Source organism: Astatotilapia calliptera, chromosome 19, assembly GCF_900246225.1.
Source record: "Astatotilapia calliptera chromosome 19, fAstCal1.2, whole genome shotgun sequence".
Taxonomy (NCBI): domain Eukaryota; kingdom Metazoa; phylum Chordata; class Actinopteri; order Cichliformes; family Cichlidae; genus Astatotilapia; species Astatotilapia calliptera.
In genome coordinates, this window is record NC_039320.1 from 29,432,400 (window position 1) to 29,456,071 (window position 23,672).

At 41.5% G+C, this 23,672-nt stretch overlaps 1 protein-coding gene across 3 annotated transcripts in view; it reads right to left on the minus strand.

Moving 5' to 3' along the window:
• adck1 (aarF domain containing kinase 1) overlaps positions 1–23,672 on the minus strand; it is an 86,772-nt gene that overhangs the window by 31,393 nt on the left and 31,707 nt on the right. For all 3 annotated transcript variants that reach the window (XM_026151630.1, XM_026151629.1, XM_026151628.1), the window contains 2 exons: positions 12,859–13,062; positions 1,070–1,228 (listed from right to left, as the gene is read on the minus strand). In XM_026151630.1, coding sequence (XP_026007415.1) covers positions 1,070–1,228; positions 12,859–13,062 — 363 coding nt within the window. The remainder of the gene's footprint in view (positions 1–1,069; positions 1,229–12,858; positions 13,063–23,672) is intronic.

Sequence of the window (23,672 nt, forward strand, 5' to 3'; positions counted from 1 at the left end):
GATGCTCACACCTTGGATAAAGTCTTGAGAGTGTCAGCTTCCTTTTTATAGATACAAAAATATGTAAATGTACTGATCTGAATTATATCTCTAACTGTCAAAATTTCCCAGATTTAAATCGAATCGAATCGAATTAAATCGAATCGTGGATCGAATCGATTCGGGACCTTGTGAATTGGAATTGAATCGATTCTAGAAATCAGTGACGATACCCAGCCCTAATATTAATACATATCATAAGAGTGGCTGATTAGACTCTCCCTGCAAAGATCATTACTAAGCAAATCAAGTGTGAGGACAGAAAATTGCTGTTCAGCAACTCTCTACATCATCACTTAATGCCGGCACTTAGCTGCGCTCCTGGCTAAAGTGCTGTTTGGAACAGCAGACGAGATGAGCTTCATCACTTGTGAAAGAGGCTCTTCTGAGTTCATTAGTCAAGGTTAGAACTGCTCAGCATGTAAAAACAGATGCAAAATGTCTTCCTGTTGCTCTAAAGGAGTGTCGTCAAATCTGCTAACGTGCATGAGGTTAGAACAACCACGTCACAATACAACGATCTCGATACCGGACGAGGGGTGTTTCTCTGGGTGGAATCAGCTGACGAGGCTTTTACAAAATATTCCTTTCTTTCAAAATGTGGTTGAACAGTAAATGTGAAAAGTCATCTTTTCAGGCTATAACGAATACTTGAATTCAGCTCAAAATTCAACAGATATACATGGTACATAGTAGCTTCCACTTTGTTATTATACCACTTACAGTTTGCTGTGGAATAGTTCATTGTGCAGAAAGGTGACAGCTGGACTTGTTGCACAGGTGGCATCCTACCCTGGTACCTGCTGGCTAAGCTCCTGTGAACTGCCTATTGTTTCAAAAATGTTCGTCTGGCACGGAAGCGACTGGAACACTTGAATTCAATGACAGCGTTAATGATAAACCTACTAGCTGACAAAGTTGTTGTCAATAAACTGATCATAAGTTTAAACTGATTGATTTGCATTAGGCCAATGGACCAGCCCCACATGTCCTAACTCATTCAAAAGCAGTTGAACAGACAGAGACTCACTTCCATTACTAGGATGTCGTTGGCGCTTTGTTTCTGGACTTTGGGGTGTTGGATCTTGACTGCCACCGTCTTTCCATCATGTAGCACTGCCTTGTGGACCTGTGCTAAGGAAGCTGCACCCTGAGGCTTCTCTTCAAAGGAGAGAAATAATTCTGACAACTGGAGGAGACAGAGGGGGGATGAGGGATTATGAAGGGAAAGAGGTGAAGAATTAGGAGATGGGAACAACATCAAAGTACACGCACACACACACACACCCTGCCTGCTAGCATCTTGCACATCCTCTTGTTATGTACTGGATTGCCTCAGATTGTGTTTTCCCACCTTTGCATCTGATTTTTAACACACTGCCACCCTGTTTGTTTCACACACTCCGAGAATCAATAAGTGGCCCCATCACAATAAAATCTGCTGAGAAGTTTCCCTCGCAAAATCAAAAAGCAACGGAAACCATAATTGAGTCTGAAATTGGCACAGTTAACTCCATAACCGACTGTAAAGTAAGAACATAAGACAGCTGAGTGGGGAAGTAAAATACTTCTGTTTTTAAAATAAATACTTTGTGATGACGGTCTACAGCAGGTAAAACACATCAAAATCACAGCTGCTCTTACAGTAACACACTATCTTCAAGTCCTTGGGTTGCCTTTTATGTTTAAATGTTTCTATTAAATATGTCCATGCTATGAAAATTATATATTTTTGAACAGTTTTGTCAGATAAAAATGCAAATGGGGGTTATGATTATTAAAAGTTTACTAAATTAGTCAGTAAGACAATGAACAGTTGAAGAATACAAAAAGCAGTTGGTAATAAAAGTCCAAACTATCAAAGAGTTCTGCACATGTTTATACAGGCAGTATTATTAGAATCCATAACATACATTTTCATTGCTATGCAGATGATACCCAGCTTTATCTACCCATGACACCAGGTGACACACACCTTTTTACATCACATGAATGCCTTAAAGACATAAAGACCTGGATGAGCGCTAACATCCTGCTTCCAAATTCAGATCAAACTGTGGTTATTGTATATTAGAAACAATGTATCCAACCAGATTATTATTATTAGAATCATCCTGTGTCACAGTGACAAATTAGTCAATGCATTTATTACTTAGTTTGACAATTGTAGTTTATTATTGTCAGGTTATCCTAAAAACTCCCTGAAACACCTTCAGTTGCTGCAGTGTCCTACTGAAAGGGACTAGCAGGACGTTTCCCCTCACACTGGCTCATTATTGTCCCCCCAGATAAAACCAGTATTAAATTTCAAATCCTTTTCCCTGGGGTCTTACATAATCAGGCCCATCTTATCTTAAAGACCTCAGGTCTGTCTTCTTCGGCTGCTGGTCTTCTTGTGGTTCCTCGGGCGTTTGAAAGCAGAGTGGGAGGCACAGCCTTACACTGCATTAGGCCTAGGGCAGGGGTCAGCAACCCGCGGATCCGGGTGGTTATTTTTTTTCATTGCTCAAAATAAGCGTCACACTCGCGGAAGCCGGTATACTCGCCGAAACGCCGTGCGTTTATCGAGACTTTCGACCCCAGTTAGGCCAGTTATGGATCTTCGGATCCACTTTATGTCAGCAGCTCCACCGTGAACTATGTTAAAACAAACACCGCTCACGCCTCACAGAGGACAGCTTACAGTCCTGCGTAAAGATGAAAGTGACTTCGTACAGCCCTGATTTGCAGACGCTGTGCGCAGAGGTTCGGGACCATAAGTCTTATTGTAAACATATCACGGCAGACCCGACGATGTTTCCATGAACACGCTTTTCAGCATCTCTTTACTGACCACTTTTCACACACGGTTGCTATACGCACACAGCCGGCTGTAGCTTTTCAGCTCACAGCCCGACACACACAACAGCATAGATCGCACAGACGTTAAGGCGGCGAGGCGTGATTGCGGGTGCCGCTCAGGTGCGTCCGCCTCCCCTGCAGCGGCGCTGCAGACCACGCCCCGCCACACACATTAACCAGGTAAAATATATATTTAGGCAGAATTTTGCAAATATCTATTTTTCATTTTTTAGCAGCATAGAGTTTTTTTTCCAATTACTTTTTAAAAGTCAGGTCAAGGCTCCAAAAGCCCAAAGGCGATATAAGGGGGCGGCTCACAACAGTTTTTGTTTGCTGGATCATTTTAGTTCAGCTGGGTGTCTTTCCTTTTGTTATATTTCTTTAAGAGTTCAAAATGTGTTAATTACATAAATAAAATGTAACTTTCTCTGTAGCACTTCATGGATTTCATAAGCAACACACCTTAGTTGCTCTGTGGATTCTTTTAAAAAGCAGTTAAAAACTTTTCTGTTCAAACAAGCCTTTTGTTGATCTACGTATTTTATATTCTTTACATTCTTTACATTTGATCTTTTACATTGTGTATAATGTCTATTGATTGTATTGTTTATTTTAATATTTGTGTACAGCGCTTTGTGACTGCCACAAAGCATAAAAGTAAAAAACAATATATACAGTGTTATCTTCATTTTAGATGTCAAAAAGTATTTGTGGCTCCCAGTGTTTTCTTTTGCGGGGAAACCGGGTCCAAGTGGCTCTTTGGTGTTAAAGGTTGCAGACCACTGGCCTAGGGGCTTCCCATGATGCATGAGTGTTTCTTCTTCAATCCCCTCTTTTTACTCTCTGTGTTTTTACACCACTCTGCATTTAAACTATTATTCATCTCTGGTTTCTTCAGCATTGTGTCTTTTGTTTCCCTCCCCTCACCCCCAACTGGCCACGGCTGCCCCTCCCTGAGCCTGGATCTGACAGATGACTGTTGCTGTGATTTGGTGCTATATTAAGTCAAACTGAATTAAAATCTGACTTGGATGAGATATATGAGGTTCAGTCATGAGTGATTCAGGGTTCGCTTCATTAACCTGTAATTTGGGAGGTGCTGAAAAGGATTTTTCTGAAGAAAAAATGTGATGTGTGATGTTAAAAACCTATCTTAATCATCTGATTGTCAGCTTTGGGAGAGCAAATTTCAAAAGTCAAACATACTGTAGCACAGGGTTAGTCTGTCACACTGTTTTACAAGGTGTTTGTAGCATTTAGCAGGAGCAATACTGAGGTTTTCATTAAAACTTGGAATCAATTAGGCCTTGAGCTGAAACTGAACACTGGGGAATAAAACTGCATCATCACTTTGTTTTGCAAATAATTTTTAAAATTATGTAAAATAAAGTTGCAAAAACCAGTGGCGCTTTTTCAAATTCTTCTGTATTGAGTTGTGATTCACACAGATTCATATCCTACTGACTGTTAAGTTTAGTTCTGGTCACATGCGCTGAACATGACACTGCATTCACAGGTGAAAGGGAAATTTAAAAACCAGAACTGAGACTTGTATGTTTAATGTATGATTCATGATATCTGTTTTTTTCATATCAGATGTTAATATTTGCTGTATGTGTGACGATGTTTGTGCAAAGTTTCACTGGGTACACACAGACGTTACAATCGTTATAGGAAGATCATTACATATGAGAACATATTTGTTAACCGACTGTTAGTCACTTTCCAGCTGAATAAAATCTACAGCAGCCAAGAGAGGTCATCATACTCCAACATATGAAACAATTAGATTAAGAGACATTTTAAATACAGTGGGGCAAAAAAGTATTTAGTCAGCCACCGATTGTGCAAGTTCCCCCACTTAAAATGATGACAGAGGTCAGTAATTTGCACCAGAGGTACACTTCAACTGTGAGAGACAGAATGTGAAATAAAAATCCATGAATCCACATGGTAGGATTTGTAAAGAATTTATTGGTAAATCAGGGTGGAAAATAAGTATTTGGTCACCTCGAACAAGGAAAATCTGTGGCTCTCACAGACCTGTAACGTCTTCTGTAAGAAGCTTTTCTGTCCCCCACTCGTTACCTGTATGAATGGCACCTGTTTGAACTCATCATCTGTATAAAAGACACCTGTCCACAGCCTCAAACAGTCAGACTCCAAACTCCGCCATGGCCAAGACCAAAGAGCTTTCGAAGGACACCAGGAAAAGTATTGTAGACCTGCACCAGACTGGGAAGAGTGAATCTACAATAGGCAAGCAGCTTGGTGTGAAAAAATCAACTGTGGGAGCAATCATCAGAAAATGGAAGACATACAAGACCACTGATAATCTCCCTCCATCTGGGGCTCCACGCAAGATCTCATCCCGTGGGGTCAAAATGATCATGAGAACGGTGAGCAAAGATCCCAGAACCACACGGGGGGACCTGGTGAATGACCTGCAGAGAGCTGGGACCAAAGTAACAAAGGTCACCATCAGTAACACACTACAACGGCAGGGAATCAAATCCCGCAGTGCCAGACGTGTTCGCTGCTGAAGCCAGTGCATGTCCAGGCCCGTCTGAAGTTTGCCAGAGAGCACATGGATGATACAGCAGAGGATTGGGAGAATGTCATGTGGTCAGATGAAACCAAAGTAGAACTTTTTGGTATAAACTCAACTCGTCGTGTTTGGAGGAAGAAGAATACTGAGTTGCATCCCAAGAACACCATACCTACTGTGAAGCATGGGGGTGGAAACATCATGCTATGGGGCTGTTTTTCTGCCAAGGGGACAGGACGACTGATCCGTGTTAAGGACAGAATGAATGGGGCCATGTATCGTGAGATTTTGAGCCAAAACCTCCTTCCATCAGTGAGAACTTTGAAGATGAAACGAGGCTGGGTCTTCCAACATGACAATGATCCAAAACACACCGCCCGGGCAACAAAGGAGTGGCTCCGTAAGAAGCATTTGAAAGTCCTGGAGTGGCCTAGCCAGTCTCCAGACCTCAACCCCATAGAAAATCTGTGGCGGGAGTTGAAAGTCCGTGTTGCTCGGCGACAGCCCCAAAACATCACTGCTCTCGAGAAGATCTGCATGGAGGAATGGGCCAAAATACCAGCTACTGTGTGTGCAAACCTGGTAAAGACCTATAGTAAACGTTTGACCTCTGTTATTGCCAACAAAGGTTATGTTACAAAGTATTGAGTTGTATTTTTGTTATTGACCAAATACTTATTTTCCACCCTGATTTACCAATAAATTCTTTACAAATCCTACCATGTGGATTCATGGATTTTTTTTTCACATTCTGTCTCTCACAGTTGAAGTGTACCTCTGGTGCAAATTACTGACCTCTGTCATCATTTTAGGTGGGGGAACTTGCACAATCGGTGGCTGACTAAATACTTTTTTGCCCCACTGTACATACACAGCAAAACAAAAACACAAACTCACACAGATCACACAAATACAGTCGGAAATATTTTCCAGGGACGCAAAAAATAAAACCTGTGAGGAAATGTTTTTAATACAGACATTTAATTTACTTTAAAATCAGTGAAGTTCTCATGTTTTAGCACACAAAGGGGCTTACCCTGAACAGAAGGTCCTACTGGTGTCTACATGTATTTGTCTTTAGGGACAGAGGGGGACAGGGGCTTTAAGGCTGGAAGAGCAATCGATAAATGCAGTACATTAACGTTTATCATTCAGAGACGCGTCTCTGCAGTGGGAACAAAAGCAAATTTAACCCGTTTCCACACAAATCTCCACTCTGTCTATGATCAGACTCAAAGTGTGATTGGCATTCTGACTGATCAATGCCTGCCGATTGTCAGTAATCAGTAACTGCCTGTTCAGCGTGGCCCAACTAAGAACTGATACAAGGTCGGTGAGTCCTGCAGGTGTGTGAATATTAGAAATGTATGAATGGGTGAAGAGTGCAGGCTGGGACTGTATAAGTGTTACCACCCTCATCTACCACAGCATCGTGTTCGGCAGGCTCGCACTGATATTTTCACGTCATCACTGGGACAATTGCCCTGCTTTTTTTTCCTAGTGAAACATGAAAAGAGACTAATTTGAACACGATGTCGGCCCATCGGGCGCAGGCTGACCGGGAGGCATGTGGAAGATGCCATAGGACAATGAATTATGCATGCAGCATGAGACTGTGTGGGAACAACAGAGTTATTCATTATGCAAATATGCTAAATGGAATGAAATTGTCTTTGCTTACCAATGTCTGCCCACTGTGAGAAGGAGCATCCAGTGGGATCTGACATGCAAAGAGAGCCTTCATGGGTTAAGTAAACGTGTAATTTCTAGATGAACCTGTCACTTTAGGGAGCTGTGAAAAATCGGAGGAATCCCAGTGAAATTTAAACATCTGCGATTCTTAAAATTTACATTATTGTAAAAACGATGTTGAAAAAAAGGCTTGACAGCAACAGTCCAACTCTTTATCACTGTACAGCTTCTGTAATCAGCGCCCTGTTTGCAGCCTCTGATTCATGTACTCTCCTACACACTCACTACTTAATCTCAGCTGTGTTGTTAATAAACATGGTAATGTGTGCATGTGGGGCCTGCTCCCACAGGGCAGACCCACAGTGACATACGTTCCCTGAAATGAGTTGTGGCACAAATAAAATGGCCCCTGAGGTCTCCCAGTTAAATGGCAACACACTGGTGTCTGTATCTGCAGTAAGGTGGTCATTTTTCTCCATGGCGGCGCGCCACGGGCCCAGCTGGAGGAGGTGACATGAATCATTACAGTGCAGAAGAGAAGAAATAAAAACAGATTACTTAGCAGAGGAAAAGAAGTGAAAGGCTCAGCTCTGAAAACTCCAATATCCTCCTCCCCGTCTTAATGCAATGCAGATGTAACATACGAACAATACGACGTATACACACTGTCCTTTCACTTTTTATCCCACCATTGTGTAAAGCAGCAGCTACACGTACAGTTTGACAGCTTGGACCACTGAGTTTGTCTTTATGGACACTACTGCATAACGTACGCCGTAGCGATGGCTGGTAAATGTGAGGCTTTTATTTCCTCGCTGGGTGAAAAATGACGAAGCCTTGTTTCAGTTATTAAGATGTTGGAGTGCATCTGTGATCACTACAAGGTCACAACTGCAGCTAACGCTTTACTTTGAGCAGCAGACGGACACAAACATGTGAAACTGAAAGAATGGGCCTCTGTATCGTTGACGCATTTCATTACACTGTGACAAGATGTCTGTGTGGGTCCTCAGTCATCCAGGTCATGGTAGTCCTGAGAAGTTGTAAAGAAGCCACCTGGCCCTAAAGATCTGTGAGGAAGACAGCTGGCTTCTATCAAGCTCTAAGCAGGACTTAGAGTAAGTCCGTTTAATTCAGATTTGCCTGTTTGAGCTCAGTGACTGTAGTGCTTTAATGTCTTTTTAATAGCAGCACTTTCTATTACAGCTCGGTAATAAAGCGATAATAGTCAGGTAACAAGGCCAACACAAGTTATTACCACTTAGTTATCAAAGTAATAACCAGTTAATATACAAGTATTCTCAAGCAGCAACAGCAGTTAAAGAGTGTAATAGTACTAAACTGTATGTAATTGGAAAATAGGGGCCCAAAAACAGAGGAATAATGTGGAAATGTCAAAATGTCAAGGCATGTCCATGAGGCAAAACTTATTAATGACAGTAACATAATACCTTAGTAACAACATGATAACCTGCCAGCTACAAGAAGTAATGTCTGCGAGTTTGGATTTTACCATTTTTATACAGAGATAAACTGTAATAACCTCATAATAACACTGTAATACTGGCTGCTGTTTTAGCACATTTGGGTAGTATTACTATATTATAATGTTTGAATTAATCCTACCTTAGGTTCCCAGAAGTCTGCCTTGCTTAGAAGCAATGATGTCAATATTATGTTTAATGCTCTGGTTGAGTAAATGTTTACATCTCTCTGGTAGATTTTGCTTAATATCAGGAAACAAATGCAAAATACAAACCTGTCTGTTTCTATTCAATAGCACATTAAGTTTGCTTTAATAGGTTATTAAAGTGTGATTGTTACCCAAAATACCTGTGATAAATTCCTGCTTATTACACAGGAGCTAACACTAACAAATGATTACAAGCATCAGGAAGTCTGGACTGAGCTGGAAACACTGATCCAAATCCACATGTTTCAAAGACAGGAAGAATAAGAAAACAATAATTATTGTTTTATCATGGATCACAGAATATAAAGGTCTATTTAACATCGTTTTTTCCAAATTTTAAAGGAATAATTTATACGAATACCTCAGACTTTGATGGGATTGCAGAGGACCCCCTTTCACACCACACCTTATATATGGATGACAACACAGTGCGGGAAAAATATTTCAGCTTGGACAGAAAGTAGTTATGGAACAGATATTTAAAATGTCCAGTACAGAAAAGTAAGATCCCATCCATGTTCTCCTACTTCTCCAGCCCAGGGTTCTTCCATACTGGAAAATTAGATTTTTGAAATTAAACCAAGAATGATTGAAGTTGTTTGAGCAACAGTTTCACATCATTATAACTTTGCATGAAGTAAATTAATTAATTCATCTTTTTCAATTTTCTTTTGGAATATTTCATGTCTATCATTAGAAATAAACCATGATAACATTCACTCACATAGCTACAGTCTGAATGAACTGTTGAACATAGGGTGCTTAATTATATCAGTGTTATCTGACAGTCATATTAACGACATCTGGTTGTTTATCCATATTTATTATAATAATGTCATCTTATTTCAACACAACCTTGTTTTTTTGCAACCTTAGCCTCCAGTAACATTAGCTACAGTAAGCTACTCCCTCAGTGGTGTAAGTTCATAGCATGTGGTTCAGGTAATAATTACATTTGTGGTAGTTTCTGTGTAATAAGCAGGAACTAAAGCTGCAAAACATATAAAGGCTCACCTGCTCTTAAAAACCGACATAGATGTAACAGTGTGTGTGAAGCTGGATTCTTAAAGTTAGTTTTAAAACATCCTGTCCCAGTATAGAGCGTGACATCATCGGGTTGGTTGGTCGGTTGTGATCAACAGACTCTCATTAGTCTGCAGCTTTCTTTGTGAGTATTTACCACACGGCCTGTTCTAAGGTTCATTTTTTTAGCACCCGACGGCTCTTTTTAGCTTCTCGTCTGTAAACACTCTGTATACTATTTCACGTGAGTCAGTTTATTTTGAAAAATCTCAACTTTTATTTATACGTGTGTTTTATATCCATTTTAATACCACATTAATAAAGTATCAGCTTACTAAAGCTTATTCATACAAATACCAAATATAGTGTTTATTAAAAAAAATAAAAATGATCAAGACCAACGTACTTTTCTGTAATCTCAGTTTTTAATACTACTGTAAGTAACATTAGTCACTAAGTTAATCGTATATGGTATAAATTAATAACTACAAATAGATGACGGTAAATATAACTACAGCAGCTGCTAGTATGTGGCTTTAAATCCAAACATGCTATTATAATCAGCTGTTCTAAGCCAACATGGATCGCGAGGCAAGCCGAAAGGTGGCTAAAGCTGGCAGCTGGAGCCCTACTTCTTTGTCTTTATCCATGGGGAAAGTGCAGATTCCCAGTAGGCAGCAGTCTGCCACCTACTGGCAGAACCCAGATGATAACACGACCTCTGCTGTAGAATATGGTGTTCTTGGGTATTTTGCAAATCTTAGTCGTTACAGTTATTATCAGCTGCCATGGAAGCTCCGGTTGTTGTTGTTCAAGATGTAGTTGTTGTGTTTGTTGTAGTTGTAGTAGTACATGCAGAGTAAAAGAACATATTGTGCATGTTTAGCAGGTTTACTCTAGAGGGAAATGAGAACCAGAAACAAGGCAACGTTCCTCACATGCATGCACAGCGCCGATGCACATCTCACCACATATGGCGCTGAAAACAGCAGCAGACCACATACTGCTCGTGACAAACCACTTATACATGAGAAAATCCATCTGACGTTAGAATGCACACATATTTAAAAAGATAAATGTGTAGTCGATCGGAAATGATGGCGAAGCTTCGCTGCTGCCTCCAGAGCTGCTCATCAGCGTCACTTCTTCTCCTGCCACTCCAGAAGCGAGGGGGGCTGATTCATTCTGCTACCTTCTTTGTAGACACACAAATTATATTACTATCTTTTCAGCGTTAATGATGCCCTACTCTGGAAGACATCAAACTGAATGTGGACCTAATTAAAAACATGAACAAGAGAAGACTGATGTATCTGAGAGCAATTAGAGAAAAGGTCGATTCTCCTTGTTTCTGCGGGTTACTGAGAAGGACTGCGCAGTTTACTATGAATATTACACTAGTTCTCAAATAATGGCTAGCATTACCCATGGTTGTAAATCACTGATATGCATTATTTTGGTATCTACCATTATTGCACTGTGAATTTTATCATGAAGGTCTCAACAATGATTCATTAATGCTGTGTCAGCATAATCCAACCCTAACGTGGTTGCCTAAACAGTCGTAGGAACACCGCGTTCACCTACCAAACCCGTTCTTGTAGCACATGCACACACAGGAGAAGGGGAAGAGCGACACACTGTGTCTAAAAATAACAGAATAATTGCTTTCCTCCTGCAGTTCTAAAAGGCTGCCATCACCAGCAGTTTGAATGTTGTGCTCCACACTAACAGCAGCATTAACAGCCTCTCGGTTGTCATTTAGCAGTTTTAAACTGATTTATTCGTCCCCACTTCTCAGCTTGCTACGAGAACACGTGCACAGAGATGCTCCGACTATTACAGTGAAAGAAACTCCAAATAAAAATGATTAAACTACAGACCGAATGAAAGGCAAACATAAAGGTGTTTGGTAAAAGTCATTCTTTACTGGAATAAATCTGCTACGATGCTGACAGAGTCCTCTTATCTGACAGCTGGACTCCCTGATTCTGTACTATGACTCTGTTTCCTAATGTTGGAATTTTCACATATGTTGTGTCATTCTCTCCAATCACCAGTGGAAGACATGCAGTTGTCCACAGGTCTCTGAGAAAACAACCCTCAGCTCTCGTCACGTAAAACCTCACTAAACACTGGTTTACGTGGTCACTGAGGCTGCATCCGTCTTTCATATAAAATTCCGTCTCAGACTTTTAATCTTTTTCAAAAAAGTACCCAAGTTTCACTTGTTTAAAGACTTGTTAAAGAAAACATGATGTTCATTTTGTTTTAAAAAAAAGAAAAAAAACAGATAAAACATCAAGAAACTGACGAGCTGTCAGCCTATTTTGCAGATTCAGCCCTTACTCGTCACATCCACACGACAGAGATATGTGATATGGGCCCATTAAGAAAAAGGAAAATGTGTGTCCATGTGGAGAAAAAGTGGAAATACTGTTTTGAGGGGGGGAAAGTTGAAATGTGGAAATGTTGCTTCAAGCCAAACAACTGCCACAGCTCCTCTCTGAAATGCCTCGGGTAGATACAGAACAAAACACTTTATAGAGACAGTGGCGAGGTCACTGAGGCTGCATCCGTCTTTCATATAAAATTCCGTCTCAGACTTTTAATCTTTTTCAAAAAAGTACCCAAGTTTCTCTCTAAGAGTGAGAGACACCCATAAATGTAGATCAGCCATCATCTTTCACTCCTGTGTCATGTATAGTCACTGCGGGGACCGTTGTCACCCATCTTTCTGCTCACTTGAATGAAATAAAATTTGACATAAGTGAGGATGGCTGTTGTTCAGATGTTTTCAAATGTTCCACTGTTAATACGTCTGTTTTTACATTTATGTCTAGATTGGAAATTAGGGTGAAATCACTGTTGTTAGGGTGCCTTATCATGAGAGGTGAAGCACACAACGTAATGTTAAAACTCACACATACGCACACAATTAAGACAGGCTCATGTGAAAAATCACAAAGGTTCATGCCTACAACATTTGGTCTTACAGTAGATCAAGTTTATCTGCTCTTACTTCCTTGCCAAGGTCTTCTCTGATAACCTGCTGGATCTCCTCCATGCTGCTCTCAGGAGCTCGGCTGTGGAGCACCTTTAGCGTAGATGTGTACTCCTCGGGCAGCAGGTAGTCCAGAGCACCAAGGTGCTGGCCCACTTTGATAAAAGTGCCCCGGTTGGCACAGCACAAGTCTCGAAGACGCTCTGCCGATCGCCTGTGCACCTGCAGGAGGTGACGGAAAACAATCATGACAGTTGATTAAAATGTATCAAGGTTGTTGCAGAAATGAAGACTTTCAGGGACAATGAAAGGCTAAACACTGTTCGATGTGTGGCATGGCACTTCGTCCCAGTGCTTTAAAATGTTACTGTACCAGTAAACTTGCTAAAGAGACGAGGTAAAAGCTTGAAGCGTGTCTTTGGGAGCACTGACACACTGGAGATCATGGCAAGTTGACAACTGTGGCACAGCAGAGCAGACAAACTATTCCTTTTGTTCATGTTGTCATTGTTATGTTGAAACAGGAGCAAAAAGCTATCGAGTACATTTTGGTTTTACTGGTAATTTGAATCATGACATGAAGTGTTTACATAAAATACTGCTATTTGCAAAAATATATTAAAACATTCAGCTGTTCAACCATTAATTTATATGACAATGGTGTTCAGCATAGAGTATGACTTATTTCTATCAATCCTTTACAAATTTCTACTTACAAAAAGCACAAACAACCACAGAGAGAATCTACTGCAATAGAAATAAATCTACTGATGATCTCTTTGCTGAAAATGCAACAAATCAAATTTAGGATACGGGTCAGAGGGCTGCGCCTGGGATGGACTACATTACTACTTTAGTTCACTGAGCTTTGTGGGTATTTGTTTACTCACAGCTGTCTAAGGTCCCACCGTAGGACTTCAGTCAGGTGTGAACATTAAGTCTCTGTCTGCCCCCCAGGTTTTGACTTCTGCTATTTATCACTCGTTTTTTTTCTTCATTGTTCGTTACCCAGTTTCTTTTCACCTGTGCCTCCTTTTCCCGAGCTCCCTCGTTGCCCTCTAGTGTGCATATAGGGCATCTTCCTCTCAACCCTTGTCACAGCGTCTGTTTTTGCTCCTTGTGTCACACAGTCTGATTTGTTACTGGATGGATTTCAGCAGTGTTGAGTGTCTTTTAATGTCATGTAACTCATTTAGACGTCTAGGAAACTTCAAACTGCATGGTACAAGGAGCAGCTGTGACTGGCACCACTGTGTGGTACCGTGATGTCATACCAACTGTCCACGTGAAATCACAGAGCAGGTCAGCGGATGCATAGTGTGCAGAGTCATTCACTACAGAGCTGCAAACTTCATGAGGTCTTGAGATTAGCTCTACAACGGTGCACAGACAGCTTCATGAGCTGAGCTTTCATGGCTGAGTAGCTGCATCCAAGCTGTACAAGGCAATGCAGTGTAAAGCACGCCACAACTAGACTCTAGTGTAAACATGTTCCCTCAAGTGATGATTGATGGTTCTCTGTCTGGCGATGGACCAGTCAGAGTTTGGAGGTTGCCAGATGTGGTGTTTCTCAGGAGATGGGCTCTGCCCCTCAGTTCCAGTGAAAGGAACACGCAATGCTGCAGCACGAATGCGCTTCTGGAAGGATGGTCAGAAATTCCCATTAACTTACAACCAAACCAGAAGGCTTGAAGCTATTACAGCTGCCAGTTAAAACCTTAGGAATAAATAACAGGATGTCACTCATGTTCGTATACTTGTGAAGGCAGATGCACAAACATTTCTGGCCACATAGTGCATTTAATTCCTGTTTACAGAGCTTCAGAGTCAGAGATTCCTGTTTTGGTTTTACTTCTGAAAGAAAAATGAACCAATGTCAACACAAAGGTCCTGCAAAAATAACAGGAATCATATTAATACAATGTATCTTCAAACTGCAGCTAAAATATAACAAAACAGTTACGAACAAACAGAATACAATACACATGTCTATAAAATCTAAATGAAAAACATCAATAAAAACAAATGACACCCTAAGCCTCTAGAAAGCATCTTCTGTGCTCTGGTCTCTACGTGTCTGCATATCTGTGCTGGCAGTCCTGTCCCGTCTGTCCCATTTGAACCAGCTGGAAGTGATAATGCTTATAGAGCTCGTCTCCTGAGGCCAGTGCAAATAAAGAGGCGTGAAATTAGCTCCCCTTAACCTCTCTAACCTCCAGCAGACACACATGAAAACACTCCAGGGCGCACACACATACAGCCACGCAGCATGCTCCCATAGGACCGTTTGACATGAGTGTCATCTGGACGATGATGACAAAGCAATGACAGGAACAAGTCACCAGAGATTACCAGATGAGTCTTTCTGCTTAGCCATGCACCAGGACGCCTTTTTGTAACAAGCGCCATCACCAGAGCCACACTGTTAATGCGGTGTTTCAAAAATACTAAGTTTGCATTTATACATTTTATTCATATACATTACTTATTCTGCATGGCTTTCATACTGAAATCAGCACAAATTCTATCAAGATAGCACAACAGCAGCACTTACACAATATGAGTCTCTGAATGTAAATTCATATCCAAGACTATACGCAGTAAAAAGCTTTTAGTTCTAATATTTGGAGATAAGTAATAAAAAGAAGACGTTTTGGGGGAAATGCTGCTTTCACATGTAGAGAGGTTGAAAAACGAAAAATGTAAAACAGAAAGCCTCGTGCCATTAAATTATTTTAAAAATTATTTTAAATGAAAAACTGATATTGAACATCAGAAGTTTAAAAAAAATGCAATTTCTAAATTTTGACCTTTGTCCTATGGCTTCAGTGAGAAATGATTTCTTTTGTTTTAATAAGGCTGCAACGACTCCTGGAGTTATTGGAATAACTGGATTATATTATCAGAAATCCTCGATGCGAACTGTTTCCTTAGATGCTGACGCACCTGTGAAACGCCACGGCAGACACGGAGACATTTTCGTGCTTTGCAGCACGCTTTACTGAGGCTCACTATTTACACAGTCCCGCTGCCAGCCGTACTCACATCAACACAACAAACCCCCAACCACAGGACCCAGTGGAAAAAACACCTGATCAACAAACTGACATGAAGAGAAGCGAACGTTGTAGCTGCTCCATCAGTAATGAAAGTTTGGGACGATGGTGAAGTTGGGCCGCCTGCTGAAGGCTGAGGCAGTGACCTGCAACAAACAGGGGTGAGTCTAAAGGGGGGCATGGGTGTACTAGACCATATTTATGTCTGGCTTTTGTTATTTTACTTTTGTACAATATTTTTCAGATTTTAAGAGAAAATATTATCTGAATAAAGTTGTATTAAAATCTTAAAAATATAAAAATACAAGCTTTTTTTCCCCTACAGGCCAATAAAAATGTACACGGGCTACTGACCTGGGCCACTGAATTATTATTAACATTAATTATTAACATCTACACCACAGCTGTCGAACTCCAGGCCTCGAGGGCCGGTGTCCTGCAGGTTTTAGATGTGTCCTTGATCCAACACAGCTGATTTAAATGGATAAATGACCTCAACATGTCTTGAGGTTCTCCAGAGGCCTGGTGATGAACTAATCATCTGATTCAGGTGTGTTGACCCAGGGTGAGATCTAAACCCTGCAGGACCGGCCCTCGAGGCCTGGAGTTCGACACCCCTGATCTACACCATTATAACATCTGTTTTTGCATCAAAGCACAGAAATTCTAATGTTGACATGCCCACTTTTCTTCATTACAGTCACCACCTCTTTAAAAGGCTACCAACACACACTCATTAAACACACACACACACACACACACACAAATCTATGTCATCCAGCAGATGATTTTTGCCACCTATTAATGTAAGAAAGCCTTCCAAGAAGACAGAGTATAGGTAATTTTACTTTATGCTTTAGTTTAGATTGTTTTATTTGAAATTATCGTACTTGAGATCATTTATTTCAATTTAATTTTAATATATCGTGTAAAAGCCACGCTAGGTTTTTTTTGCTTGACAGAGATTGTACACAGTTTTTAAAACATTGCATTTCTAAATTGTAAACCAAAGAGCAGTTCATTTTAAAATACCTCTCATTTGAATATTTATTAATGCTCTATTAATAAGGCAGAAGACTTTTGTCCAATTACACGGCTAAACGATGGAATAATCAATTATTTTTGTTCATCAAATAATCAGGAATAATCTTAAGTAACACAGACGGCCTCGGCCATACAACGAGCGATTATGCTTAAACCGAAGGCCCATTTTGAGCCAGGGAAAAACAAGCAACAACAGAAATCAGGTTAGTTAACAGTTCAGAGAAAGGTGTGACTCAGTGTAACACGACCACTCAAAGTTTACTTTTATTATGTTTTCAAATTAATTTGTATTTGTGGTACAGAACATCCAGGTTTGCTTGGTTATAAAGATCATTTCTGTGTAGATGAAGATATTGTAACAAAAGAAAACAACCTTTAACTTAACCTGAAGAAAAAGCTGTGTAAATAAATCTGTGTCTGAACAAATCCTTGGCCTTTGACTCGTACAGTGAGTGAATCCAGTTCCTCTGTTATCCTCAGGGGCATCTGTTGCCCTCTGACAGAGAAAGGTCACAGCAGATCAACAGTGATCGCCTTTATCCTGTGACAAAACATTTCTGCTCTAGGGTTACAATAGCGCCATCCACAGGACACGAGGTACTTAGCTGATTTAATGAATCGCAGGCTACAGTTATCAATAGAAGATATTATCAAGAAGAGCTCCGAGACAAAGAGCACTGAAAAACGTTGTCACCTGTGTGTAGTTTGGTGTTTAAGTACTACTGAAGAAAATACAGATAACTGTTTAAAAAAAGACAACGTCCACATCTACTCAGGTGTAAATAGCTTAATAAATGAAATCATCATTTTAAAGCTGTATTTTGTATTTACCCAGGTTGTCTTTGTCTAATAGTAGAATTTGTTTGATGGTCTAAAACATTTAAGGTGGAATCAGGACGGGGTAAATTCTTTTTCACAGCTTGAATAGGTTGCTGACCTCCATGACCCGAAGCTGATTTCGCTGTTAAGAAAATGGATGGACTGAAGAAAGAGAACAAAAATATCCAACGTGCATTATTCATAATCTTCATATCATTGCTACAACAAAACAGAGATGACATACTGCTCTTTTATCTCCGTCTGGTCAACAGTCTTCAAACTGCCTAGACGGTTCTCGCAAAATATGTTTGGAAGCTAATTTTGAGGTTCCTCAGAACGAAACCGTGGCGTCAGTTTGTCACTTATTGCCTAATTATCAGATCGATCTTCTCTCCTCTCACTCGCCTCCCTTCCAGTAATCGGGAGCCTTGTGGGATGCTGGCAAACTCACAGCTTGAGGATGACATCACCATGGTAATGCGCCTCTGACAGCCTGAGGGAAATGCTGCTCTGGGATAGGCTGATGCTCACCACCGCCCACGATCTACACAAATGTGCAGTCCCACCAAATGGACCAGTTAGCAAATTAGATGCATTAGTTCATCTGTGGTACAGACCAGAGCCACAGGAGCTGAGTGTAGAATGCATTTGCGTATCTCTATGTTCATCCTCTTCACACAGTTGGTGAGGACAGAAAATAAAGGCTGGAAAACCATGTGTGTTTGTGTGAGCTTCAGAGGGCGGTGTGTTCATGGATAAAAGGATTAGACAATGAGGGAAGAATGGAGGGATAAGCAGAAGTGAAACGGGAGTAAAGGAAGGTGATAAAAAGGAGGCACGGGAAGATGTTGAACTAACAGCAGCGGCATCTTTGTATCTGTGACGAGTTCAAAGTCTGTTAAACGTGTATATTTACCTATACCTGTCCACTGGAGTGGCACTGAACTAGTGGTTCAGGAAATATTCATAGTATAATAATCCACTGTATACACCAAAAAAAAAAAATCTCCAAGAGGAGACAGAGGTATTTGGATTGAGAAATATAAAAACTGCTTAATTTATCCTAAGCATGTCTGCTCTGCAAATTTATTATAATTAACTAAAATAAACACTTATGCTATGGCTACAACCCCGGTTGTCCAATTAGCACAAGTAGTTGTCTCATTATAACGAGACCTCCAGCGTGGCCTTATCAGAACCACAAACACCATTATGGCACCAGCAGGCCAGGTGCCATAATGGATAAAGGTAAGTGGTCATTCTGTCTAAATACCCTGAGCTCTGTCCATGTCAATCTGCAGCGCAAAGACTCAACATAAGGTATGGAGCCGGTTTTGCTCTTCAGGGGCGAAAGGCAGACAATAAAAGGCAGCCGACAGTCTTCCTTTCCTTTTCCAGATGTCCAGAAAATATTACCCAGAAATATCTGCCAGATGCACCTTGATCGGTGAGAAGGCCTCATCCATTTCAACCAGAAACTGCAGAAATGATATAATCACTACAACAGAGGACTGAAATGCAGTTCTCACCAGATGTTGCTAACAATCCATCTAACCTACACGTGCAAAGACATCAAATCATAGATTTCCACAAATTAAGTGTAATAATGAGAAATGACGCAGGGAAAACGTATTGAACACATGACGAAGTGGAGGTGTAAAAAGGGGAAGTCACGACACCAGCTGAAATCCTTTAGTAATTAGAAAACAATCCTGCAACTTCATGCAAATTCATATCAGCTAGTTCAGCCCCAAATGGCGACCTATAAAAAGGTGTGTCATTGCCAAGGTGTCGCACAAGAAACATCTTATGATGGATAGAATAAGACCTTCACAACCTTAATGTTGGGAAAACCACTGCTGACACTACTAAAGGTTCTGATGAGCAATGTTGGACATCTACGGTTTGATTTCTTTGCATGTATGGATTGGACGGGTTGTTACTGACATCTGGTGAGATTTATCAATAGCACTTTTTTTTAATGTTATATATATATACATAGTTAGAAAAAATACGTATTTTACCCACTGTATTTACCGCTGTACCAAACAAAGGAGGTCTCTGCCTACTGTCAATGGTCACTGTATGCTAGTGTGTGTAACCTAGGGGACCTCCTGCTTGTCTGCTGATGTATGCAACAACTGTAGAATTTTCTTACCTGACTAATACATGATTACCTTTCAGCCAAGGGAGGAAATGTTTTAGCAACAGATGAACTGCCAGCATTTCCAGACAGTTTATGTGGTTAGAGCACATCTGTGGGCCCCATCTCTCAGCCCAGACCATAAGACAGAAATCTACAGAGACTACTTTCCTGACTGAATCTGTCATCAAGGTAATGCCCTGAATCAAGGAACTTTCACTGGTAACAAGTACATAGGGATTTTGTGGAGACCCTTACTGCCCAGTAAGGCCACGTGGCACCAAACCCTTCCACATACAGGTGTCCCAGTTGTATTGCCACTACAGAGGAAGCCATCAGATCCAGTAGAATTGTCACTGTTTGAGGATAACAGCATTGACCCTGAAGATTTCTGAGGATAGAAAAGCTTTCACTAGGAGGAAGATTAAACTGAGTGCTCTAAACAAAATGCAAATAACCAACGAGACAGGCCAGACTCAAACACAGGACTCAGGAGATCAGATATGGTGCGTTTATTTACAGTGCTCGTGAAAGGAAAACTATTTACAACATCTTCAGGCAGGGATAAATCCACAGTCTCTCTTTTCAAGTTCCTTGGAAAGGAAACCGAACAGGAACAGAATCGTCTCCACAGCTCTCTCACACATAAATCGCTCTCACTGGGGAAAAACACCGGGGCTTCTGCACAGAGGAGGGGACACGTACGTAGTCGTTGTGCAAACTGGAAACAGACTTACTGATCAGAGACGGTTTCACAGTGTGGTCGGTTCAATGCTCTGGTGAAGACCGAAAGTTTGCTCCCAGCATAAGTAGTGGCAGACTGATCAGCAGACGGCAAACAGGTGATCTTGATTACTTCAGGTGTGATGGAGAGGAGGTAAGCACACACACAAACACACCACACACTTCACAGAGAGAGAGAGAGACGCACAGAAGGACTTGAGGACCGTTAGAGTAGCACCCAAACAAGAGCCTTCCGGCGACCCGCCAGGTTTATCAGGATGGTTGTCTCTAAGCATGGTTTTATCCAATATGGCTGATTGAGGAACCCAGGAAGGTTCCTCCAGCATGTACCCCTCCCAGTTCACGAAACGCTGAAGCCTTCTCCCACGTCTAACTTCCATGAGCCGCCTTACCAAATATGTTGGTAAGCCATTGATGAGCTGGGCAGGTGGGGGAAGGTTCAGACGCAGGGCACAGAGGACTCGAGACAGGGTTTCAAATGAGAGACAGAAAACGTTATGGATTTGCATATTGTGCAGAAACTTGAGACGTTCAGACACAGGGTTGATAATGGCATGTCTTCAAAAGGGCTGATAAATTTGGACAACATTTTCCTGATTGAGTTCTTCATGTGCTTAGTGGGACGCCAACCCTTCCAACCTCGTCATTAATGGGGTCACTTGATGCGTCTGTTGGCAAGGTGCTTATTCTGCTCCTTGGTGGCAGCTTGACTGACCACGCTGCTTTCTAGAGTCGAAAACACTGTGACGGTGGTGCTGGATGGATAGAACAGTGCACTCACCTTCAACTGATGTAAACAATGGCAGCTGATAACCCAAGGATGCCTTTAAGGGTGAGAGGCCGGTGGCAGAGGAGGTAAGGGAATTGTGTACGTACTCAATCCAGGTCAATAGAGTGTTCCAGGTGGAAAGGTTGGAGAAATCAGGTTGGACACTTTTTACCCGAGTGTCCAGAAGATATGGCCGCAGGTCTGGTGATACGATTACAAAATCGATCATCGACCTGTGGCTTGGTAGCCATCTTGGTAGCCGGGGATTAGTCCGCCAGGGCCTCCACTTCTGGCCGCCGCCTGGCACACAATGCACCCAACCCCTACAGAGCCTCCTGTGGGTGGTGGGCCTGTAGGAGGATGTGCCCATGTCCTTTTTTCGGGCTGTGCGTGCCGGGCCCCATGGACTAAGACCCGGCTACCAGATGCTCGCCCTAGGGCATCCTCCCTGGGCCTGGCTTGAGGACAAAGCCCCGGTAACCCTATCCCGGGCAGGATGAACTGTTCCCTTGGTGTTCTACTTGTAGGGGTCTTCTGGATTGCTCTTTGTCTGGTCCATCACCCAGGACCAATTTACCATGGGAGACCCTACCAAGGGACAGAGCCTCTGGAGAACATAGCCCCTGGGGTCCCTGGAACACACAAACCCCTCCACCATGATAAGGTAGCGATTTGCGGAGGGTCTAAAATTAATTATTTAGTAATTTTTATATATAGATGTGTTATTTTATAATGATCATACAACAGTTTTTGGAAAAATAAAAACAAAAGTAAACTGCCTTCACAATACTGTATGAGGTTCTGTCTATATCTGGTTGCCTGTTGCTAATGTTAAACGAATTCTGTGTTAGTAGCAGGTTAAACCCTTAAATATGTTTTTACAGAGGAGTACCCTTTGATTAGAAACGTATTATTTTCTTTCTCTTTAACTCTGTGTCTGTTTGCACATGTAATTAAAGCACAGGCCTCTGAGCTGGGTCCTCGCTGTGCAGGTTGATGGACAGACTTCAGATGCCGTTAAGCACAGATGGTAAATTATTTTCAAGGAATAACTCCTACCCACCCTTTGTGCTCTCTGAATATGTGCAAGTGATAAAGACAAAGTCACAAGTTCTTGGCCAGTCACTCCATCACCTCAGCCAAACTGCTATGAAAACATTAAGTGTTCTTTAATTTTATAATATTCAGTCTATGGAATGAATATTGGTGGATGCACCAACAAGAACCAAAAGACTTAGAATCTACTTTTAAAATAATTTTTTTTTGTATGCATACAGTGCTTTCACAGATTCAATATGGACATCATACATAACAGCTGTCAATATTACAGATGCCACTATGATGGAGTTCTGGATCCAGCAGAGAAACCAGCCTTCTCCCCTTAACATCGGGCTCGCTAATGTTCAGGTCCTTAACAACAAACTGGACAAGCTGCGCGCACAGATTAAGCATCAAAAGCTCATCAAGAACTGCTGTGATTTTGCATTCACAGAGACATGGCTGGAGCCCAGTGTGCCTCCTGAGCTGTTTACACGAGGTGATATATTGGCTCTGAATGCAATGTGCAACGTTATTAGTGATTCAGAGAATTCTAAACCAGAGGCAGCATTCATTGTTTAGGGAGACTTTAATAGAGCCGGTATGGAGACAGTTCTCCCAAAATTCTATCAGCATATTTCTTTTTCTACAACAGGCGATCAGACACTGGATCATTGTTACATCCCATCCAAACACTGTTACAAACTCCACCCCTACCCTGCACTTCAGATGACACACCACAGTTCCATACTGCTATTTTCTGCATACAGGCAGAAACCTGAACAGGAAAGCCTAGTTTCCAGAAACACTTTCAAATGGAATATTAGAAAGTGGTCTCCAAGACCAGACATCCTTCCAGATTGAAAGTCTCAGAGTGTCACCTCTACTCCTCCCTGAGATCCTGGATCCTCTTCAGTTTGCCACAGACGACGCCCTCGCCTCCTCGACTTAGAAAAAGGGAACACATATGTGAGAAAGTGAAAGATGTCTATCTGCAGATGGATTTCCAACTTCATGAAAAGGACCCAGGTGGTGAGAGCTGGTAAATGCACATCCTCCTTGTTTATGACAAACACAGGAACGCTACAGGACTGTGCTCTTTACTCATAACTGTGTTTCTAAGCACAGCTCCAATGTCATCACTTTATTGCCAAATGACACGACCGTTGTGGGCTCAATCACAAACAATGATCAGCCAGCCTACAGAGAGAAGATGAAA